The sequence below is a fragment of the Calonectris borealis genome, chromosome 2 (assembly GCF_964195595.1).
Source record: "Calonectris borealis chromosome 2, bCalBor7.hap1.2, whole genome shotgun sequence".
NCBI classification, from domain to species: domain Eukaryota; kingdom Metazoa; phylum Chordata; class Aves; order Procellariiformes; family Procellariidae; genus Calonectris; species Calonectris borealis.
In genome coordinates, this window is record NC_134313.1 from 39,562,439 (window position 1) to 39,585,226 (window position 22,788).

At 42.4% G+C, this 22,788-nt stretch overlaps 1 protein-coding gene across 5 annotated transcripts in view; it reads right to left on the reverse strand.

Moving 5' to 3' along the window:
• The window catches only part of TRIM55 (tripartite motif containing 55), a 38,462-nt gene that overhangs the window by 5,161 nt on the left and 10,513 nt on the right, over window positions 1–22,788 (reverse strand). The window contains exons 4-10 of one of the 5 annotated variants that reach the window (XM_075141736.1): window positions 22,360–22,455; window positions 17,348–17,581; window positions 16,305–16,327; window positions 16,074–16,198; window positions 13,700–13,917; window positions 11,541–11,828; window positions 9,948–10,038 (exon numbers count right to left, since the gene is read on the reverse strand). In XM_075141736.1, coding sequence (XP_074997837.1) covers window positions 9,948–10,038; window positions 11,541–11,828; window positions 13,700–13,917; window positions 16,074–16,198; window positions 16,305–16,327; window positions 17,348–17,581; window positions 22,360–22,455 — 1,075 coding nt within the window. Of the gene's footprint in view, window positions 1–9,947; window positions 10,039–10,985; window positions 11,829–13,699; window positions 13,918–16,073; window positions 16,199–16,304; window positions 16,328–17,347; window positions 17,582–22,359; window positions 22,456–22,788 lie in introns of all 5 variants that reach the window. The other 4 variants (XR_012672333.1, XM_075141733.1, XM_075141734.1 and 1 more) reach the window with 4 other exon arrangements.

The following is a 22,788-nucleotide window of genomic DNA, read 5'->3' on the forward strand; positions in this document are numbered from 1 at the left end:
TAAATGATCACAATTTTTTGTAATTAATCAGAAAACGAAAATGGTTGCTGGTTTTATGCTGGCCACAGGAGAATAGATTATGCCTTTGCTGGCAAAGCAAAAATGACCTCCTCACATTTTTTTTTTAACAAATATGGTTCTACCTAGTGAATTTGTAGTAGTTGAACACTGTGTCACCCGAGTATGTTATTTCGGACCTAGTGCTGTATTTAGCAAAGTCTCCAAAACTGTATTTACCATCTTGTGGAATCATAGTCTCAGTTTTGACTGAATTAATGAAAAAGGTCTAGATTTACAGTGAAATAAATGAGAAAAGAATGCATGTGGTTTATCAGAAGTCAGTACGCCCCAGGAAAGGGAGTTATTTCTTACAACTATGCACACGGATGCACTGGTTGGTTACAAATAGCCCTCTTGTGCAGCTATATGGATGGTTTTTTGAGCAACAATGCTAACCAAAGCAGGTCCTGCCCCTTGGCTCCCCATCCACCTCTTCCCACTTTGCCTCCATGGTTCACTGTCCATTTGCATTGCTGCAGCTGTTCGCAGGGCTGTGCTAAGAATGGCAATGTCACTGGAATGACATCAATTTTTTGTTGTTTTTTGAGGTGAAGGAAGATATTTTTAAACCTGGACCGTTTGAATGATTTGATTCCAACACAGCCCAACAAACAGCTGCCTCAGCACAAATGCCATGTGAATGGTGGCATCTGGGCAGGAATAAGAAGCAGGGCCATTTGGCAAGAAACTCCTAAATCACCTTTGCTGCCAGAGAAAAAAATGAATCTATGCCCTTAGAGGCACGTGAACTACCCAATGCCTCCCCTGCCTCCTCTTGATCCAGCAGGAGAGCAAGAGTGTGAATTTGTTAGAAAATGTGGGTCTTGGAGAGAGAAGCAGTGAGAATCCAAGCTTCTTGCTTCTACGGTTTCTGTAGCCTCAGAAAATGAGTGAGAAATTAAAGTTAATTCCCATATTTTAGCTGACTTGTTCAGAAACCACCCCCAGAGTTGACAAGAACAGGTATGGTTAAAAAATGCTAATTGGTCGCAAAGCCATCACAGAATTTGTAGGCTATGTTTGTCTGCCTCAAATGTCAAGTGTTACACTTCTGGCACTCAACACTTCCAGGCAGCGGAAACAAAGGGAGCACAACAGGTTATTTTTAAGTAGTTTAAACTTTAGTTCAAGCACTTTGTTTTCATATTTTTATGCAGTCTAGCTCCTTTCAGTGTAACACCTGGCAGCTGTCACATATATCACAACAATATTGTTTCAAGCTAAGAGGCTGCTTATTTTGTATGGATCTTTTCTTTTTATTAGCGGGAACCAAGAGACTATTCTCTGAAGTAATGGTTACAATTACCTGCCACGGAAATACATACGGTGGCAGACAAAATAATATGCACAGACAAGCTCCATCAGTCACAATACTAGATATATCACTCTCTTAATAGTGGTCAGTAATGAATTTTAAAAGTCCATTGGGAGGAAATGGCTTTCTTCAATAGATTTTCATTATATTACAATTAACATTATGTGGTTAATGTCTAAGGCAATGTCTCTTACATAATGACCTTAAAGAGACCAAATATAGTTCAGAAGATAACAGCCTGGCTGGCTTATTTTGGTATAGGATCTGCACATCTCCTATGGCATCCAAAGGTCCAGACAGACACTTGAACCAGTGGTGGAAACAGTTTTAGAGAATGGTGTGAGAGAGCAGCTTTCTTCTAACTGTTACTTGGGATAAAGGAAATACAGTTCCCTTATTTATGTCAGCTATCTTTTCCATGACTCAAAGAAAAAAGCCAGAAATAAGATACTTGTTCAATATTTCACCCACTGCTGCACCTCACTGGCAACTTTTTGTTGAGAGTGATTAACTACAGATTTGCATAAAACCTAGTCCCGCCACTGTGCAGGAAAATGAAGAAAACCCAAGAGGAGAGTCTTACAAACACGTGAATGTTAAGGCTGCATGATCAGAACAGTCTTTCCTGGATCTATCCACACATCATTCTTCGTTCCTCTCAGAGTGAAGTTTTTGAGGACCTCCTGATCAATGAGCCATCTATCACTTCTGCTCCCTTCCAGCCCTGCTGGAGAACTGTCTAGCAAAGAAAGGATCATCCTGAGAGGCTGTAGGAGTAAGTGATACGCACTGGCCACCAGTGCCAGAAAGCTACTCACAGCTACTAGTTCCACCCCCTTCCCCCTACTTCTGCTTCATCAGACAAGTCGATATGACTTCAGATCAGCAAGTTAGATGTGAAGTAAAGACCTTCCAGGAACTCCTCTGTGGCAATAACCCATCTAGTCCATTTCAGAAAAACTTCGCTATTAGCTTTCAGAGAGAAGTAGCAAACCTAGTAATAGTTTAACATCATATTCATCTCTGTCATGTAGTCTTTCCTTTGAGTAATATGGGGTCTTGTAAATGAAAGCTTTTTCTTCCTCGGCAAATGGTATTTTTGTAAATCCAATGAATGAGACAGAGTGCCAGTTCAGACTGTGACTCACCCCAGAGCTCCATTCACAGGATCAGATAACGGAGCCAGCATAGCTATGAGGTGTGTGGACACATACCACGCTTTGGAGGTTGGAGTACTGCTCACATCGTGAGGGACTGACTTAGTTGGGCTGCTGTAAGTACGCGGGGGGTGGTATATGCGAGCTATGGACACAGCACACCTCTGAGAGACAAAACCACACCGACGGAGATGCAGGAAGAAAAGCTGGAACGTCAGCTTAAGCAACAAGTTGCCATTCTTTAAAGCTACCACGTCACACAAAAAAGAAAGTCTTGGCCACAGTTAAAATATTTTTTCCCTCATCACCTGTTGCTGCTGCCCCTTTTCCATTTTTCCATGTCTTCAGTTGCCTGAATCTTCTCCTTACTATGACCACAGCAACTGAAGCTGGTAGCCAAGAAATGACTCTACTCCAACAATAATACTTTGCTCAGTGAGCAGCACCGCGACTTCCTGGACAGACGTCTGTCGTATCACGTCTCACATTGTAATCTCTGCTCACACATTAGCAATGCTGGCTTGCTTGCACAGCACTCGGCCAGCCGATGCGCAAGATATTAAATCAAGCTTCCTTCTGCCCATCTCGCACTGTTCCCAGGTGAAGTCTAAGGAAGCTGTGATAAATACTGCTCTTAAAGTCTCAGTCACAGTTATTGACCGGGTTTTTATGGAATATAGAGCACAGATCACAGGCAACCTTCCCCAGAGACAAGCTTGGAACTGACCTGCATCTGGGTGGGCACCATTCAATTTTTTTAAAAAAGGAATCTATTTATTTTGTAAAACTAAATTATGGAATTGTCCATAAATGTAAAAATGAATGTATTTAAAAAAATAAATCTGGTGCCAGATGTTGAAAAGGCTCACCAGCGCTGATGGGGGAAACAACAGCTACCTTTCCTCAGTAAGGCATTTTGTAATAGACCAAGTCATACAGCAAGTGTTTCATCATGAAAAATAGCCACTTCTTCTGTGTGCAGAAGTGCTGAGCCAGGAGTGCTCTAAGAGACTGGGTCTGTATTTTGATCACCACCTTTGGTGGTTGAGGTAGACTCAGGCAGATTTTATAGCGTGCTCTATAAATTAAAAAGAGCAATGAGAAATTCAGGTCACTTATTCTCTGGGACTGTGAGATCCTCATTCTCTGCTCAGTCAAAGGTGTGACATCTATGTTGGATATCTGCATCATGGTTTGAACACCACTGCACCTATCTATCTCCATTGGCCGGTAGGCTGGGATAACAGGTTTTCTGAATTAGTCACTTGTCTCTTACTTAGTGACCTGGAGATTATTGTAAAGATGTTAGGAATACATATCAACTGAGAAGGGATCTAAGACTGAATCAACGCTGTTTGATATGTCCCTCTCCTTTTCTTCTGTTTCATTTTGGCTGCACATGCAGCCCCCCAACTTGTATCTCCATTTCAAACGCCAGGTAGGTGGGCACTGCGCTCCACCCCTCTGCCTGCTCACAAGTCAGGAAAGCCTAGAAGTGGCATGATTCAATATCCAAAGAATTCAGCCCCAGTTTACTAATTACTGCCAGTGGGATTTCAATCAGCTAGGCTGGTATTTAAATATTGATCCATCTCTAATGATTACAGGATTACAAGCACTGCTTTCCACAGACGAGTGTACAGCTGCACTGAAAGCCTGAACTGTCTCAAGGCAGTAGGATGATAACTAACCAAGTATTTTACAAGCAGATGGTTTGTGTTGTTTTGACATAAATCTACCGTAATGTGATGTAAACCAGCAACAGTTCATCCATGATTAAGAAATATTTTTTGTTTACACTCTATTTTCCTTTCCGAACCCCTTAACAATGAGTAGAACAAGCGATGCTTGGAGGATGCGGTTGAGTGGAGGGAGGATTCAGTATTTAAATGAGATCGTTGCAAAAAGACAACGTCTAGATGAGCCTGGCTTTGTATTAATTTGAACAGGAGAAATAATTTTGTTCATGCTGTCATTGTGGTGGTCCTTTTGCTAGTAATGGACTGAAAAAAATGAAATATACATAAATCAGATGGTATCTATGACTCACCAGACAAATCACAGAGCCGACTATTCAAGGTAAAACTTCAGGTGAAGTATTTGCTACTCATATTAATTATGAGAAACTGTTGTCTGAAAGCTGGTCTTAATGCATTGCCCTCACGACTCATCATTGCTGCCTCTGAATCACTCAGATAATTCTCAGAAGCAAGGGAGAAAGAGGTGTTAAAAGAGGAACAATCAAGGCTTTCCTGATTTTCTCTGCATGTATTTACTAAACTGAGGGGAAAAAAATCTCATCTAAAGCACAAAGTCAAGATGCAAAATGGAAATTTACAGCCAGATTTTGCCACCCAGTAAACATCAGCCTGAGTGGCCTCAGACCTGGCCGCTGTAACTGAGTCCCAACTCACTAAGTCTAATTACAGAGAAGCAAAGGCGGAATTTTTGGACCATTAACTGAGATTCTTGCATCTAGCGTTTGCTCTGTATTTCAGCCACAGGCTGAACCCTTTTTTTTGCCAAGTGAAATTTAAGAGATGTTCAGGAAGAAGCTTCAAACAGAATTTAATTTGGGCTTGTGTACTGGCTGATTCATGGGTCTCCTACAAAAGGCTCAACTTCATGGAGGATAGATGACCCATTTTTCATTCAGTCAAAATTTGCAGATTTTATATCTGAACATAAATAAACCCATCCAGTTTTCTACCTATGGAAAGATGTAGTACAAGTATATCCAGACGTAGATGGTAAATATCGAGTTGACTTTTGCTCTCTGCATTCCCAGATCTTTCATTAGCACTAAACACAGTTGTTGCAGGGAGCAGAGGGCCTTCAGAGCAGGAGCTGGCGTCCTGGGAGGGAGCTGCCTGCGCTGCACTTGCTGCTGGCGCTAACAAAATTCTTGTCCCCCTCTGAGGGCAAACTGTGGGAAGGCCGTGTTGGGTGGGCCAGTGGGGAGGGACACCCTCGCTTAGCATCCTTCCCACAAGATCCAGCCTTGCAAGACTCCCTTCTCTCAAGCAAGAAATCCCCTCTCTTGGAGCAGTTGGCTTGACTTAGCTTCCTTACCTGAGCAGATTGGCAAGACTGAGTTTCCAATTCGAAGAAGAGAAAGGAAATTATTTGCGTACCACCACCATGCTCGTGAAATCATTCCAGAGCAGCACTGTGGGACCGTACCTTTTATAGAGTGATGGAAAAGCAGAGGTACATGGACAACGAGCACAGTGTGATCTCTCTTGGGCTTATTTTGGTTTTAAATGATCTTATTTTGTCCATGTTGTCTACATATTGACATGACAACCAATCGGCTAAAACTTAGGTAAGTACTGACCTCTCTGACATGTGATTTAAAGCTGTCTCGTGGAAAAATATTTGAAGGATCACCAGCTGAAATTGAAGTATTCAGCAGCAGGGCAAAGAGAACTACAGTACATGAATACAGAGAGGACTGTCCCTATGGTAATTCTGGCAGATGCCATAAGGTTGCAAGCAAGTAATAGAAAATTTTAAAACTAATGAAACAAGATTAACATAGGCCACTCCATTAGTATTTCTCCTCCCAAACAGCTCAATCCTGATTATATTTTATATCCTCATGGAATTAAAGCACTGTACTTACTGGCAGCAAAGGGAAATCAGATCAGAATACTGTTTGTGGATGATTAACTTGCATTTCCTTTCAAACTAAATGCATGCGCTTCAGTCCTTCGGAGCCACAGACAGTCACTTCCCTGACGGGGAATTTGAGGAACAGAATATAAGGTCCGGTACTTCATCTTAGGTGAAATAAACTGGATAACCAGAGACCCAGGCGAATACAAGACTTTCCTAAACTCTCACAAACTTACATGGTGTCACTGCATGGGAGATGTTGCCTACAAAAACTGATTCGGGGAAAAAAAGAACAAACTTTTCCTTATGCATCCATTGCCCTCTCTATTTTAACCAGACTGAAATAATTTGAGCAGGTGTAAGGTATTTTGTGATCTGCCTTCTTCCAGTGACAACACAAGAAGGTTTTACTACAAAATACTCGTCACTGCTGATTTTTGGGATTCCTCTATTACAAACCCAGGGATAGAGTGGTTCTGCATGTGAAGACATTTTTAAGACCTACACATTCCTGGAAAGTGGTTTTACTGTTCTTGATGCGCATGGCTTTCTCTAGTCATCAGAGGTCTGCACAAGGGAATTAAAAGGCAGAACTTAGGGCCAGGTTTTCCCGTTTGGTTGCCTAAAGCTGGGCAGCAAGAAAGGCTTACATACCTGGCTTGATAGCTGGGAGTATTGTTGGAAGTGACGGATAGATGTTCAGCACTCCTGCAGGCTAATCTTACTACTAAAGATAACTCAATGCATATTTAGAAGTCAGATTTCCAAGAGACTGAAGGGCCATATACCCCTTCAGGTGCGCCAGTCCAACAATTAGATGCCACGTGCATTTACAAACATGCGCACCATTCTTCATATGCCTAAAGCTCCACACCTAGATGCCTTGGTTGCATCCTCCAGATATAAAAAGTAGAAAAACACATGCCTGAGTCCTGAAATGCCAAACGTGTTAATGAGTTTCTGAAGTCTAATGCACAAAATGTGTGTTGTTCTTCCTAGCTCACTTAGCCTGTCTTCTGAGACTGAACACAAGAAGACAATTTAAGACTTGGTGAAGGCTTGCTTCACCTCATTCTGTAACTCATTACACAGTCTGCCTCTAAGCTCTCTAAGTTTTTGTTTTGGACTCCAAGATCTGTTTCTCCCATGCAATGGGAAGGGCTGCTTTTTAATGTCTATGTCACCTTCCACTAATACATTACTCCCCATGGTGGCAAGGCAGCTTATTGATGCTATTCCCACGCCCTATGTTTTAATCATTCGCTCCCGGTTGTCATCTGCAGAGGCTCAGATTCACTTCAAAAGACCCCCCCGACTTTAGACACTGAGCAGAGACAGGGGGGTTAAAAGCGATGTCACCTTACAGACAGCAGGCAGATGCGAAGATGTGCCAAGTGAGAGCCAGCAGCAGCTGGCGAACTGTCTCTCACTGGAGATGCCGCTCATCTGCCGTCAGACGCAGAAGCAGCCTGCAGTGACTGTACTTCTGACTTAGGCACTCCCTGAAGCGGGATGCGGCTCTCTAGTGCGGAGTTATCTATTTTGTTCATGCTGAATCATCTCCTTCTGCCCCTTCTTAGACCAAGCAATCTGTACAGCTATGGGCTGCACCTCCTGTTGCTGTAACCCTGCTGATCCACCCTCCTGCGCTCTGGAGGAAATTTCTTGATGCATTGATACAATTTCTTAGAGTGCAGCGGCCCTTAAAGTAAATTTCGGGAATTAATAGGTGGAACTGACCTCTTTTTGCTGCTGAAAAACAAGGAAATCCCTATCAGTGCATTCTATTAAAATAGCCTGAAAATAAATTATATGCTGCTTTTATGATGACAGTCATGCAGATTTATATTATTATTGTAAATTTTTATTACAGCTATTTCAAGTAATTTTGTCATTTGGCTTTCAGGGGCTTATCACACAAAAAGAAAAAAGGGCAGTGACCTGATATCTCACATGAAAGATAAAGACACATAAACTGTCTAAACAGCCACCTCACTACAGATGGAGAAGAAAATCATTTTTATGCAAATAGAGTCTGAGACCAAAATGCCTTTCTCCCTCACCTCCTTTCTATTTCAGGATTAAATAAATCATAAAGCTGTCACTAGAGACCACATAGAAAGAGGTCTCAAATGGTAGAAATGAGAGCTTTCTGCATTTGTCTATTTTTAATTTCAAAAGGTATTTTGAATTTAAAAAGAAAGAGATGGAAAAAAGAACATAATGCTATTTGCATGCCTGATTTCCCAGGAGTACAAACAAGCTCTATGTCCTTTTGTAATAATACAATGAATTTTCAAAAACAAACACAAATAAATGAAAATTAAACTATGATCCATAAATTTAATTGAGATTCACAGTGTCCGATACTTTTCAAATTCAAATTACCACCAGACAGTGCACCTTTTTGCATAACTTATGCAGCTAAAGCGTAAGTGATAGCTTCTCCCCTCTCCCTTTATTTTACGGGGAGATATACTTCAGTCATAGTGCTGGAATTTTTGCACATAAAAGCTGAATAATAATTTATCATTTTTCATAGATGCACCATATCATGTTGTACAGTGCTCAGAGCTCAGTACAGAAAGTGAGCAGGGAAAACCAAGCATTTTTGTGTTGAAGAATAGACCAAAATTGAATTCTTCCATCATTAGAGCAAATACCCAAAGGTAACTACAGTAGTTTTGTCAGAGGCCTTTGGTCTTCAGTAAATAAGATTAAATGCCCCAGTGGTAACACAGAATTCTCTGCAGATCAGCCATATCACTTCGGAAATTGAATATACATATATGTCCTACCTAAGGGGGGGACGTGTGAATTTGGAGCTGGAAGAACTAAATCACGGACAGTGTCTACCAAAAAGGAGCTACTCCAGAAGAGATGTTATGGAATAGTTAAGGTTTAATTTACAGTATTTGCATTCAGGACAACTTTACTGGGTAGTGAAGTTCTTAGTCCTTGATCTTGTAGATATTTCAGCTCTTAATTAGTGTGACATAAGGAAAGAAAGCCTTTGCCTACAGAAAAACATTTTTTAAGCACAGCTATTTAAAAGCACACACACAGCCTTGAGTGTCTAAAGGGTTGGGATCCCCCCCAGCTGCATGGGGATGCATTTCAGGGCCATGTTTGGTACTCCACGCTCACTGGGAATGTGGGAGAGATGGCTTTGGATGTCTTTTGGTGGAAAAAGGACCTGAAGAGGAGTCCCCCAACGTGTGGGGTGTGCTGTGTGGGCTGGGATGTGAGGGGACTCTCTCCATGGTGGTGCTCCCTCAGGGGGATGGCTTGAGCCCTGCTCCCGGGAGGTCCCCATGGGACCCCTCCGAGGAAGCACTGGTGGTTTGCCTGCGGTGGGAATCCCGGCAGCAGGATTATTCAGTGGATTTTTTTTCCTGGTGTTTACCCCTTTGATGACAACCATTGCACTCCAGATCTTCCTCCACCATTTATTGGGCTGAACAAGCTTGGGGCTCTTCACATCTCCTGTCAACCCACAGGTTCTCCACCCTGCTGGTCATCTGAACAGCAACTGAAATATAAGCCCGTATATCTGAGGGAATAAATGTCTCTTTTCATTTTGAACTAGGGAGATGCAATGTTTAACCATGCAGGAGTAAGCTGAAGGGTGGCGATTCGAAGGTGCGAGGAAGAAATGTTTTAGGCAGCTTGTATTGCGAACTAGCATGATGTTTTTTGATGGGAAGAAAGGGAAAAAATCCTTTAAAACCATGTAGGAACATCACCAGAGACACTATTTTAACTGTTAGTTAATGGTAAAACGAAATATTTCCTACCCATGAAAGTACAAATCATGTATTGAATCAGATTCCAAAGATGATGTAGTATGATAAGAAATGCCAAAACTGATATGCAGAATGCTAACTCCTGTGAGAAAATAAGAAAAGTGCTTCACCAGTGTTGTCATGACACAAACTAGTCATTATCACTACGTTCAGTGAAAAAGCTCTGTTTCCACAGCACTTTTCTATGATATCCTTTAATTGGAGGAAGGGAGCAAAACCAGTGGTGTGAGGAACATCAGCTGGGGTTTTAAAAAAATATGGCATTTCAGAGTGGATTGTGTAAAAATCACATGCAGAAAAAAACAAAGTTGAAGTTCACATACTTAAAAATGATCACTGCCACACGACAGAGGCCATTTTGCTTGTGACATAGACACATCTCAGCTCAGATCCGCAAATCTGACCACGGCATCATCTCGCGGTATCACCCTTCCTAGCTTGGCCACTCTTGCTTTTTCTGTTCTTCAGCACACTCTGCACCTTCCTGCTTCCCGAGCTTTCCTATCCCTTCCTCTGTCTCCAGCCCAGGGGCAACCCCATCCTCAGCTGTGTCCCCTGCTCCTTCCTCCCCCCATCCTCAGAGCCATGTGCTACTCTTCTCAACATCTTCCTCCTCCCAAAATGTCAGTGTCACTCGTGATCCAGGAAAATATTGAAACCCAGCAGCCGCAAATTCACACGCCAATGGGAATTGACGTCTTTCCCACGCGCCTGTTTTTATACCCAGTACCCAATGATTGCTGCTTTGGTGTGACTGAAAACCACTGCCACTGTTTATTCAGACAGTTGGCCACATCAAACCTTAATTTTGCTCCCTTACTTGCTGCTGGTAAATTAGGACCCAGGGAAGCAGACCTCAGTCAGGCAAGCTCCCAGGGAATTTAGCCAGTAAGGATTTTACCTGCCTATGGTGAGCTTTGGCTGCCCAGTCACATATATTATCTTCATGCTCTCCTTTAATCAAGTCCCAATAATCCTTGGAGGAAACCCCCTTCAACAGATTTGAACCCAGAAAATCACAATGCTTACTCAAACACACAAGAAGACTCCGGGTATTTGCATAGCTTCGTGCTCACATGGGGAAGCCGTACGCTCCAGGTGCAGCCACAGAGCTGCAGAAGGCAAAGCCAAGCCGTAGCTTATTCTACCAGTGGTTGTAGGACGGCATATGATGTACATAGGCCTTCAACAGGTGACGAGAATAATCTCATGCACAGGATTTGTCTGCTACTAACGCATGCAAATATCTGATTGTGCAGAGGCATCGCCCGCCTCTCCGACAGCTCCTGAGCGTGTGCGTGAGCAACTTGGATAACAGCTTGCACAAGCGAAGTGCACTGGCAATTAAGCACAAGCAACCGTCGGCATGCTACTCTGAAGCTGAAAAGTCAGCCTGTCACACATTGAAACCCTCTGTAAATCCAGTGGATTTGCTGAAATGACAATTTATGCTGTTTCCATATTTCTGAAATTATTCTTATTCTTTAGCATGCAGAGGAAAATTAAGTCACATTTTCCTTAACAACTGCCGTTCCCGCCTTGCTGCGCGCCACAGCCCTCTGGGGTGACTTCGGTAGCACTGACCTTGGACGTCGCTGCAGTGGCATTATTTTCCTTACCACTCCCTGGTGTGCTCTCCTTGATCGCTGCTGCTGCCGGGGCTTCTGCCTTCTTTGCACTTGTTTCCAGAGAAACAGGAGACCCTACTTTCCCCAACCCACTCACCGGGGTTGAGCTCGGACTGCTTGATTGCCGCAACTGAGCCTTATACCAGCTAGGGTAAAACAAGGGATCGGTGGTTTCTGCTGTGGCCGGCACTTGAGTGTCAGACTCTGGGGTCTGTTGAGAACCACTTGGTGTCACAACCTCATCCTTAATCAGGACAGATAAAGAGAAGAACAAGCAGAGTGCACTGTGTTACCTTCCTGCTGTAGCCACGTTGCTCTGCATGCTGTGTTTGTTATATCTCACTGCAAGGAATAGATTTGTCCTAATATTTGGTCCCAAAGAATTACAATCAAAACGCGAAGCAAAAGCAGCTAACATTTGAATAACACAGATATGGGAAAGAAAATAAGTTACGCAAAAATAGAATAGGAGGGTAGAATTAGCTGGGAAGGGGATGCTGACTGAGAAAGAAGTGAGCAAGCGGTTCCTTAATTCAGATAAACACCCAATTCAGTCCTAAAAATATAAGAAATTCTGCATAAGAGCCTCATGAACCGGTACCAGCCATGAACGACAGGTGTAGGTACCTTTGAATGGCTTGTTGGGTTTTGGGTTAAGAACAACACATTTGCCAATGAGCCTGTTGATATGAGCAGTCAGAATAAGGGCAATACAAAGACACTGGAGAGAAACATTTGCCTACCAGCCTTGCTATCAATGCTAAAAGCCAAGCACAGTTGCTCTGCCAGGAAGAGGAGCAGCCAGCTGAACTGCACCTCTCTACCTGCATCAAGCTCTCGGGGCTCACCCACACGGTACCTGCTATCACCACAGAATTTCTGCTTTGCCCTTCTTGCACCAGAAGACAAAAGCTGAAGTACAGGTATCCCGCACACCGCAACACCCACATGCCATGTCTGACTCCACTCCATGTCCAACCATCTCCTAATGGCATTTTACAATTGCCACAGCAGCATGCTGTACCTTTCCAATTTTAGCCTTAGAAGTGAGGGACTTCATGTTAGTGGGTAGAATTGCTTACATCTAGTTCTTGTTTGCATAAAAACCTACATCAGTTAGGTGACATAAGTTTAGTTAAGTCAGTGCAAATCCTCAAAAGACAAACTTTGGTTAAATCGATAAAGCTTGATTTAAGAGCATCTTCACACAACAAACTCATGTATGTTTTTAAATCAAAGCAAGAATGAATCTATAGTATTTATTTTCCCTTGTTTTATGCGATGAGCTTGCTACAATCAAAGATTCTTTATGTGCTCTTTTGTTTTCACACTGGCATCCTCAAATATCTTCACAGCAGCCTTTACCCGCTCAGCAACTTCACTGGGTAAATTGCATAAGAGGAGAATTTGCTAAGTTAATTGTATGTAAGGCCAGCTAAAGTAGCACATGAAGTATATTTTTTTATGTAGGTCTTTTAGAATATGTGGCAATTATGATCTCATTCTAACTGCATTCCTTAAGAAAAAGTGCTGGCCTAAATATATTTGCTGCTAGGTTCTAAGAGGCAGTTTCCTCTCCTGTTTGGTGTATGATACCCCTGCATCTACCTAGACGATATCCTTAGGATGACCAGAGGAGAAGGCAGCAAATGCCATTCACAGAAAACAGATTAGAAGTATGATCTAAAAATTGGTGGTGGAAGGGTCACTAAATCCAGAGGGAATGCCAAATTCTCTTAGTATAAATATTTTAACAACCATTTCATTTATAATAGTTAGTCTGAGTTAAATCACAGCAAGCAGAACATCCATTGTAATGCGCTTAACTCCCAAACTGAATCTTTTTATTTATATCTTATGTATCCCATATATATCTCAGTTTATCTAGCAGCATAATTTTTTGCCTATCAAGCGATATATACACAGGTCAAGAGGACAGGGTACAGTTGTGTATAGGTGTACAAGGGCAATAAACAATTTTGCTCTCCAGTGCATCGACTCCCTTAGCCGTGCTCCTGACGTACGGTGCCTACAGGCCACAGGGCAGCGTTTTCTTGCTCTGCCAGGGCGCGCTCAGCATAGCTGGCAGGGCAGTGGGGCGCAGGGGGCACTTACCTGACCAGCTGGGGCAGCGGGCAATGGCACCGGCGCGGGTTCAACCGGGGGCTCTCCCGCTGCGTTCTGCGGTTCGGGGTCCTGCTGAGGTGGCTGTGATGCTCTCTCAGCCCCTTCCTCCTCCACCTCTTCCTCCTCCTCTCCTGATGACTCCGTGTGGGCTTCGTCCAAATCTTCACCATCCACCGTCTCCTCCTCTTCCTCTTCTCCCTCCTCCTCTGATAGGACACGCGTAAAAGGACAGGGCTGAGCACCACGTGAAGATGGCTACAATCTTTATGCAATTAAAAAGCCATTTACAATTGCATGGCAAAGCTACTGATAATCTGCTGCCTGGCAGAGGGCAGGCCGGGGAGAGGGCATTGGTGAGGAGCCTGCTCCCACCAGCCTGGACTGGGCACTGCCATGGAGCTGCCAGCAGGTGCTTCGTTGCAGGGAGGACACCGAACACACGCACTTGTTAAAATCTTAAGCTGGCCCTTTCCATGGGAAGGTGGACAGAAAGTCCTGCCAATGCAGTTATCCTCACGAGGGATGTGCAGCGCGGCCCTGCACTTTTTGGGGAGAGGATACCTGGTCTGGTACAATCTGTCAGGAAAAATGTCTCTCTTGCAATTTTAGGTATATGTTTGTTTTAAACACCATTGAAGCCATCATCATAAATCTTTACCAGGTCAGTGCTTTGCAATACATGACTGGAGGTTTGGGATACCAGCCACCCTAAAACCAGACTGTCAAACTTGGTCAAACTGTCACTTTTGTGTCATCTGACACATCCTGTTGTCAGCATTCATGGCTCAGCTCGTTTCCAGAGGGAGCCCTCTAACAATGCATTTTCTTTTGCATAATCACACTATTCATCCTCACAAACGTCGGATGTTGTTCAGAGCCATCCTAGCTCTTCAGAGAAATAAACTTAGATGGACGCATTAACGCAAGCTCCAAATTGGCTGTACATTTTGCACAGGTTATGGTTCTGCCTGAGTATGTAGAAGGAATGTAGATCTGCAAATTAAGTAACCCCCTCATAACGGAGAAATGTTTCTGCAGACAGATACACTCCAGTGTTGAATCTCTGCTTCCACGTCCCCCGGCTGCAGAGGACCTCATTGACTGTGGTAGGAGTTTCAAATGCAGGACTGAACTCCCGATTGCCAAAGCCCTTGCTAATGCCTTGTCCCCAAGAGGTGGGTGTCACATTTCCCATGACATGTTGGGGGTGTGTGCCGGGGGCATGAGGTCACGATCTTGGCAGATGCACGTGTGTGGCAGGGATGTGGCAGCTGTGGCCGATCATAGGGATGAACTGGGCACGAGGCTGTGACTAGGGATTGTCCCTCCCAGGACAAATGCCTGGAGGTTCACGGTCCTGCGAGATGGCACCTGCTCCTCTGCTGCTGACTGGTGCCACAGCTGCTGTCCCACTACATGGACCCCTGTGCCAAGTACAGCTGGTCCACGGATCCCAACCTACAGACTGCACAGCACGCACGCACGGGCCCTCGCAGGGGGCCACACACTCTGAAGGTGGTTTAAGTTGTGGCAGGGGAGTAAGCGATGGGTGGCATCTGCATGAGGCTTAACTGGGCTGATAAAGGTAAATGTAAATATACTAGCAGAATCCAGTGCTAGCAAGAAAATTAGAGATATCCGGATGACTATTATTGCTGCCTTTTAATAGGACAGATCTGCTTATTTGAAACATTTATCTCCATTAACTTCTTGTGGCTTACTCTGTAAGGTAAAGCATAGATGAGCCTAGATTTCAAGCTACTTTGGTAAATGTAGAATTACAACTTTGCGTTATTATATAGACATATTGAGTATGCTTAGTCATGATGACATGACACAAAATGTTAAATGCATGAAAGGTGATGCCAATTTTTGCTTCCCTCTATAACTCTGTGATCTTGAATTTCAATTATGTTTCTGTTAAATTTCTCAATTATTATAAAAAAAGAGTTAAAAAAAAGTATCTTTCGTAAGTACTTCTTTTAGTAGTAAACATCCTCTTTCTTTAATGACTTTTTAGAGCAGACAGGCCGTACAACAATAGCATCTTTTAGGGAAAAAAGGACTTTACAGACTAAGATAAAAGCTTAATTTTGTGGTCCCTTCACATGAGGAGTCAGTAAAGCTCATGGGCTTAGGAAAGTGTTGAGGCCACATAAAAGGTAAGATTAATGGTGTCAACAGGCTATGTGATTTTTTTGACTGTGATGGATTTTGTTTTTGATAATAATTGATACAAAATAATCTAGTTACACTTTGGGATGGAGAGAAATATCTGATTCAAGTTTTCCTACTCAGGAGCATCATGTAAATTACACAGCTGCCATTTAAGAAAGCAATTGAGGTGAAATAAATGACATACCTCTGTCAAAATCAATTTCTCGTATTATCTTTTCTTCTCTACTGAGGTTCACTGTGAATTGGTTCATATTTTCATACCCATCCTCTATTTTTTCCATTTGAAATCCTTTAGATGCTTCAGTAATTCTAAAACAAAGAGATTGGTTATTGGCAATTGGATTTGCAGATAAATTTGTAATTTGTAATTTGTAATTCATTATAAAGATCGAGAGTCTCAAGTTTAAATACTCACTTTTGTAGCAACGTTTTGGCATTCTGTGAAAACAAAAAGGAAATAACTGACTTCTTAAATGGTTCCATTTTTTCAGGGATTTTATGCATTGAGATCTAATTCTTACACTGGCTGCTTCTAAACGCACTAATATGGATCTCATAAATGACAACCATGAGATCTATGAATGAGATCAAATTTGGATGGTAATTAGTATACAGCTGAGTAAACTTTTTAGTTCATTGAAGACTTTTTAATTAAAATCTGAATATGATGGGAAATACATACAATTTCTATAAAAATGAAATGGAAATATTTTTGTTCTTTTTTTGTGTGTGTTTGTGGTGAAAAGCAATGGTTCCGTTACCATCTTTAGTCAGAGTAACTATATCTTTGACTATCCATAAGGGCATACTTCTGGAGCTATAAAATTTTATTTGTCTGGAACGAATATTGTACTCTTCAAAGGCAATTCTTTGATGAAAATAAGTTGGGGTTTTTTTTGTAGAAAACACCCTTCCAGCCTTTAATATAGAGGAATTGTAAACTTGCAGGATAGAAATTCTACACCAATGAATTCTAATGGTTTCCTGAACAGCTCTCCTAAGTTTATAGTAAGAAAACAGAAGGAAAAAAAAAGAAGTAAAGGCATAGAAATGTGACTTAGAACATACATATTTAATTCTCAGAAAGTTAATCACTCAGTCAATATGCAAATTAAACTTATAACTCACAGAATTTCATATACACATATATTACAGTGGTGGGACCATAAACGTATGTTGGAAAATGTTAAAATTCCTGTTTCTTCTTTGAGGACCAGAAATTCATACACAGGATAGTATATTTTGGTGCAAATAGCAAATATTCACGTTCTTGGTTTGGATACTATTCACAAGAAGACTAGTCATTTGCCTGTGCTGATGCAAGTGTTAAAAATGAGTTTGTATAAATGTTCACTCAAAGATGACCAAACTCTGAATGTGCCTAAAATTGAGAAATACTTAAATAGTATTTTGATAAACCCATCGTTCTTTTTCTACCTCTATTTATAGACTTTTTACCTGCAAAAACACGGCCATTTCTGGTTCTTCCATGAACTGGATTCCTGATTCAACCAGCTTTGACACAGCTTCCAAATGATCCGCATACTTCTTCATCAGGGAGCGGACGTGTTCCAGTTTCTCTTCTTGGGTTCTAGTGATTATTTGTGTCATCTCATTTTTTCTTTCTTCCAGTACAGAATAGAGATAATCAAATTTTTCACACAGCTGCTCTTTCTGTCGTCTGCAGCATTCCTGTGAATCATTTGGTTTATGTTAAACATGTTATGTTCTTAAAAGAGTTTCTATTTTTACAGTTACTTGGAAGCATTTTCATCAAAGAAATTCCTCTTTCTGAATAGTGCAAAGGATTCTGAATGACCCCAGAGACTTTTATAATTTTCAAAGTCCAAACTATTGTAACAGAAGTTTTAAAACTGCTCTCAAACTCTGAGTTTCAAGCCACTGAAAGCCCCCAAATAGGTTATTGTATAACTTGTCAGTCTGTTAAAAAATTGTGAAAGGTATTTATGATGTCTGTAGTGATACATCAAAGTCCGCAGAAAAAGTAAAAACCCCCACAGTATTAGCAGCGGGGTTCATTTGCACAAACAGAATGGTTTTTAAAGGAGTGATCCTCTCAAATCAGGTCTGGAGAATTTTGTTTTTCTGCCAGAGAACCTGGAACTATCCTGGCTGGGCTTGATTTTCACACACATCCTCTTAGACTCTATTTTGACAATAGGTGTCCATTACATTCCATTTACTGTCCACTGAATGAAGTAGAGGTACCACGAAGAAAATGGTGTGTGACAAAAGCACAAAGACAAGAAAGAGGAATCAGGTTCCAACCCTACCTTCAGGATTTTCACATCATTTTTTGAGACACTTTTACTGTCCTTCCAACCAGATAACATAGCATATTTCACTGAGTAAGGAGGATGGGTTTGATGACTGCTTCATTGAGCGCTCTCTAACAAGAATACACTGCACTTTGAAGGGAGGATTTATGGGGAGGAAATTGGAGGCAGGTTATCTATAATGTCTGAGGTCTACCAAACAGAAGTACTTGAGTCATCTGTGTGCCCCAGGGCACACAGATGGGCACAACCTTATTGTGGTTGTATCTGGTTGCGGACGGTAGTAATTATTTAAACCTCTTTCCTAGGAACTGAGGCTGAATCAATTCCTCATCTTCGTCCCTTGAGGCATAGTGCTGAGATACTGGCAGCACAGGATTATTAACAGTCCCACAGTACTTTTGGAAGTGATAAGACTGATTATTCACAGCACTTGGCCAGAGAGAATCCCAACTTTTTTCTTGACTTTCAGCCAGAGCTCTTTTCTATGAGTGGTGACAGTCTGCTCTGTATCGTTCAAAGGAGATAGCCTTTTGAAGATGGACGTGTGGCCAAAAATCACTGTCTATGTTGAGAGGTGGGGAGCGAATACAGATCCTGTTGCACTGACCCAAGTATCCACCTCTGCTTCCCGATGAGGAAGACTAGGCTAAACAGGCACTCCTAATTTAAAACTCCTTGTGGGGGGGCAGGCTTGTCCTGCCCTTCTGGAGGTCCTTGCCACTTCCCAGAAATTCCTGATTAGTGAATTATAGGGTGGGGGTAAGGAAGCTTTTGAACCAAGTGAGTCACGTTCCTGGGTGTCATTCTATTGTTCAGACCTCAAATAATCTTCCTCTCCTCTTTCACTCCTCTCCTAGCTTTCTCGCAGTGTTTCCTGCACTTCCGCTTGCTCCAGACTCCTCTTTGGTTTAATCTACAATGACATCCTCTGAAATGTCATTCAGATAACTTGTAAAACAACCTTAATTTCAAGACAGGTTTGTGCTATCTTTGCCATTTGACACAGGACAAGCGTTAGGGGAAGAAGAACAAGAGAGTGATAGCAGGGTGCCCTGAGAGATCCTTCCCTATCTCTAAGCTCTAATATATAATATTTCCTGCCAGCAGATATTGCAGAGTTGTGAACCTCGAGAGTGCAAAACAGGTTCCTGACTGCAAATGCTGAAATATTTCTGAAATATTCTCTTTCTGTATAAAATGTCCCATAGGAAGTCTCTGCCTGATGGAATTACCCTAATCAGATTCTGAGTAATGAAAAAGGTTAACAAACACATGACTTTCCATTCTAAAAAGTTCTCAGCCTTTTTTTTTTTTTTTAGCTTTTTTAAAGCACGACTACAGCAAAAAGAAAGGAGTCTTTGCCACTGAGCATGAGTTGCAGTGCTTGTTCTGAAGTATCTGTATTGACTGGCCTACGCTATTAGCCTTTGAAAGAAACACCGTATTTTTTCCTTCATTATTTGACTCATATTGTTTACAGGGCTAAACAGTACTTAATTATTTGTCACTGTTTTCCAGTATTTAGCATTTTATGTTCCCTGTTTTTATTTTCACTGTAATATGTGAATTTTGTCTACCTTTCAATCAGTTAAAAGCTATACAAGTATTAATCAGTTTTTTTGGTTTGTTTTTCTCTTTTTTAGGTTTGGATAGGAGCAATAGGTAAATATAGAACTGTAGGCTATTTCTTACTCCAGCTAAAAGGAAAATGATCATGTATTTTCTGCTAAAGCAGATATTTATTGTTCTCTGCAAAGTGTTAAGCAGAGAGAAGAGACAACCCTGGATTATAAGCATTATTTCCATGTGTGTACATTTCTCAGCTCCAGCTGTAGCTTTCATCTTCAAGGACAAACTGATGTCAATTCAGACAAAGCTCTTGTATAGTAGGAAATGTGATTTGCTTGAAATATAACACGGAAGTGCCAAGGTAAGCTCTAAGATCTATTTTCTGCAATCTCTGACTTTAAAGGTAAAAAGTCTGTTAAAACATCTGAAGGTAAAATGGCTTCACTTTCTTTGGGCTTCGAGTTTAAAGGTTAGACTTTAAACTGAGTGGATGACTCTGAGGAAGCTAGTTTCAGAAACTGTTGTATTAAGGTATTTTTAGCACGTTGTTTTCTCCATACTTCAGACTAGATGTTTGAAGTTTTGTTTCTGGTTCAGCTAGTTCAACTTAAATGAGTATAAGCTTTTGCTTTTGTATCATTCAAATTTCTGCAGTTAACCTACTTGAAAGGCTTGTTTCAGTCTGCAAAGTCCTGATAGCAGCCAATTTCATCCTTGTGACATGAAGGCTTCCTGACTACAAAGTTCTGACTGCTGCTAACGTGCTCTCTCATTTACTTGGGCTAATGGTTTTATGTTCTTTGAACCAAACTTGGCCATTTTCTGTTCTTCCTTGCTCTGAGGAAATAGGAGCCTTGGGCAATTGTGTACGCAGATTGTGGAATCAATTTTTCTTACCAATTAGCATCTATACATCTTGGATTAACTTCTTTTTCTCTGCAGTTTCTCTTTTGTGCTCCAGCTCTGAAGGGTCAATATAATTTTAATTGGGCTGAGAGGGATGCGACTCCTTCACTAGATGCTTCATCAAACTCTGATCGTAAAATCAGTTCATATGAGCTCCTTTCAGCCTATTGCTCTGTGATGCTCAAATTGGTCAGAGCTGATATTTATATTTGCTTTGCTGGTGCAAATCTCTTAGAGGAAATGAAAACCACTTCTGCTATTGAATGACACAAAACCAATTCCAGCTCTGTCAGAGCAAGACATTTACCAGAGAATCCAGACTCACAGTAAGAACCCAAACTCTTCCCTCCCAAGAGCAACAAAACAAGACTCCTTAAAGAACAACATAAGTATATTAAATAACTACTTCTGCACAGGAGACAAAGTAACCAAAGACAGAGTTCAGTGGCATACTTGGGAGCTGTGCTGTGGCTACCCTGTGGCTGCGACTGAGGCTCTCTTCACAGGACCAGTCAGGCCTTAGACTAATACTGGTCTTTCACAGCTTTAGCACCTGATCTTAGGTGTTAAATGAACTGGGAGTTGATGGCATTTTGTTGGATGTGCATTTCACTTCAGTGATATCCTATGCTCTAAGAATGCTGAGGAAGATGTGCTGATGTGGATTATCCTTACTCTTTGTCCTCAGCCACGTGGCCAATGTCAGAGGTAGGGTGCCAAGCAGGACGTATCCTTTGGTGGAGGCAGTACAGCTGATACTGTACAAAGCCTCAGGTAATGGTTTAGCAAAACAATATGGGAATGCATCTGGATTCGAGGTTCAACAAGGCCAAGTGCCGGGTCCTGCACTTCGGCCACAACAACCCCATGCAACGCTACAGGCTTGGGGAAGAGTGGCTGGAAAGCTGCCCGGAGGAAAAGGACCTGGGGGTGCTGGTTGACAGCCGGCTGAACATGAGCCGGCAGTGTGCCCAGGTGGCCAAGAAGGCCAACGGCATCCTGGCCTGTATCAGAAATAGTGTGGCCAGCAGGAGCAGGGAGGTGATTGTGCCCCTGTACTCGGCACTGGTGAGGCCGCACCTCGAATCCTGTGTTCAGTTTTGGGCCCCTCACTACAAGAAGGACATGGAGGTGCTGGAGCGTGTCCAGAGAAGGGCAACGAAGCTGGTGAAGGGCCTGGAGCACAAGTCTTATGAGGAGCGGCTGAGGGAACTGGGACTGTTTAGCCTGGAGAAGAGGAGGCTGAGGGGAGACCTCATCGCGCTCTACAACTACCTGAAGGGAGGTTGTAGCGAGGTGGGTGTTGGTCTCTTCTCCCAAGTAACCAGCGATAGGATGAGAGGAAATGGCCTCAAGTTGCGCCAAGGGAGGTTTAGACTGGACATTAGGAGAAATTTCTTTACTGAAAGAGTGGTCAGGCCTTGGAACAGGCTGCCCAGGGAAGTGGTGGAGTCACCGTCCCTGGAAGTGTTTAAAAGACGTGTAGATGAGGCACTTAGGGACATGGTGTAGTGGGTATGGTGGTTGGGTTGACGGTTGGACTCTATGATCTTAGAGGTCTTTTCCAACCTTAATGATTCTATGATTCTATGATTCTATGGATGAAGTGAGGTCTGTCAAATAATGATCATTACCATCAGTTTAAAAGATGCGACTTCACACAGAAATATCTGCATTTAAAGGGGTGGTACTTACCTCAACCGTCTTGCAGGTCTCCTCCAGCTGCGTGACTATCCCTTGCACTCTGTCATTGCTTCCCACCAGGACTGCAATGCCGTCACTCAGCTCGGACTAGGCAGTAAGGGGAGAGCAAGCGGTAGGGGGTTAGACACCGTCCCACTTCAGGGTGGGAGCAGGGGATGAATGAGCTGTACTGGGGTATTAGTTCTTCTTTCCACCAGAACCGAGGAAAATTGGAGCTTTACCTGCCCACAAGTTACCCACTAGCACTTTGACATGTTTCCTCCCCGAAACACTATGAAAACATTGACATTTTGAAACTTTTCATGGAGAAGAAGCTGTGGTTTGGAAAGGAGGAAGCACTTTGTTCTAGGAGTCTCTTCTAGATGCTTTTGCCTGAAGTGCTATGTTTCAACAGCCCCAAAAATATTCCCTTTGGGTTTG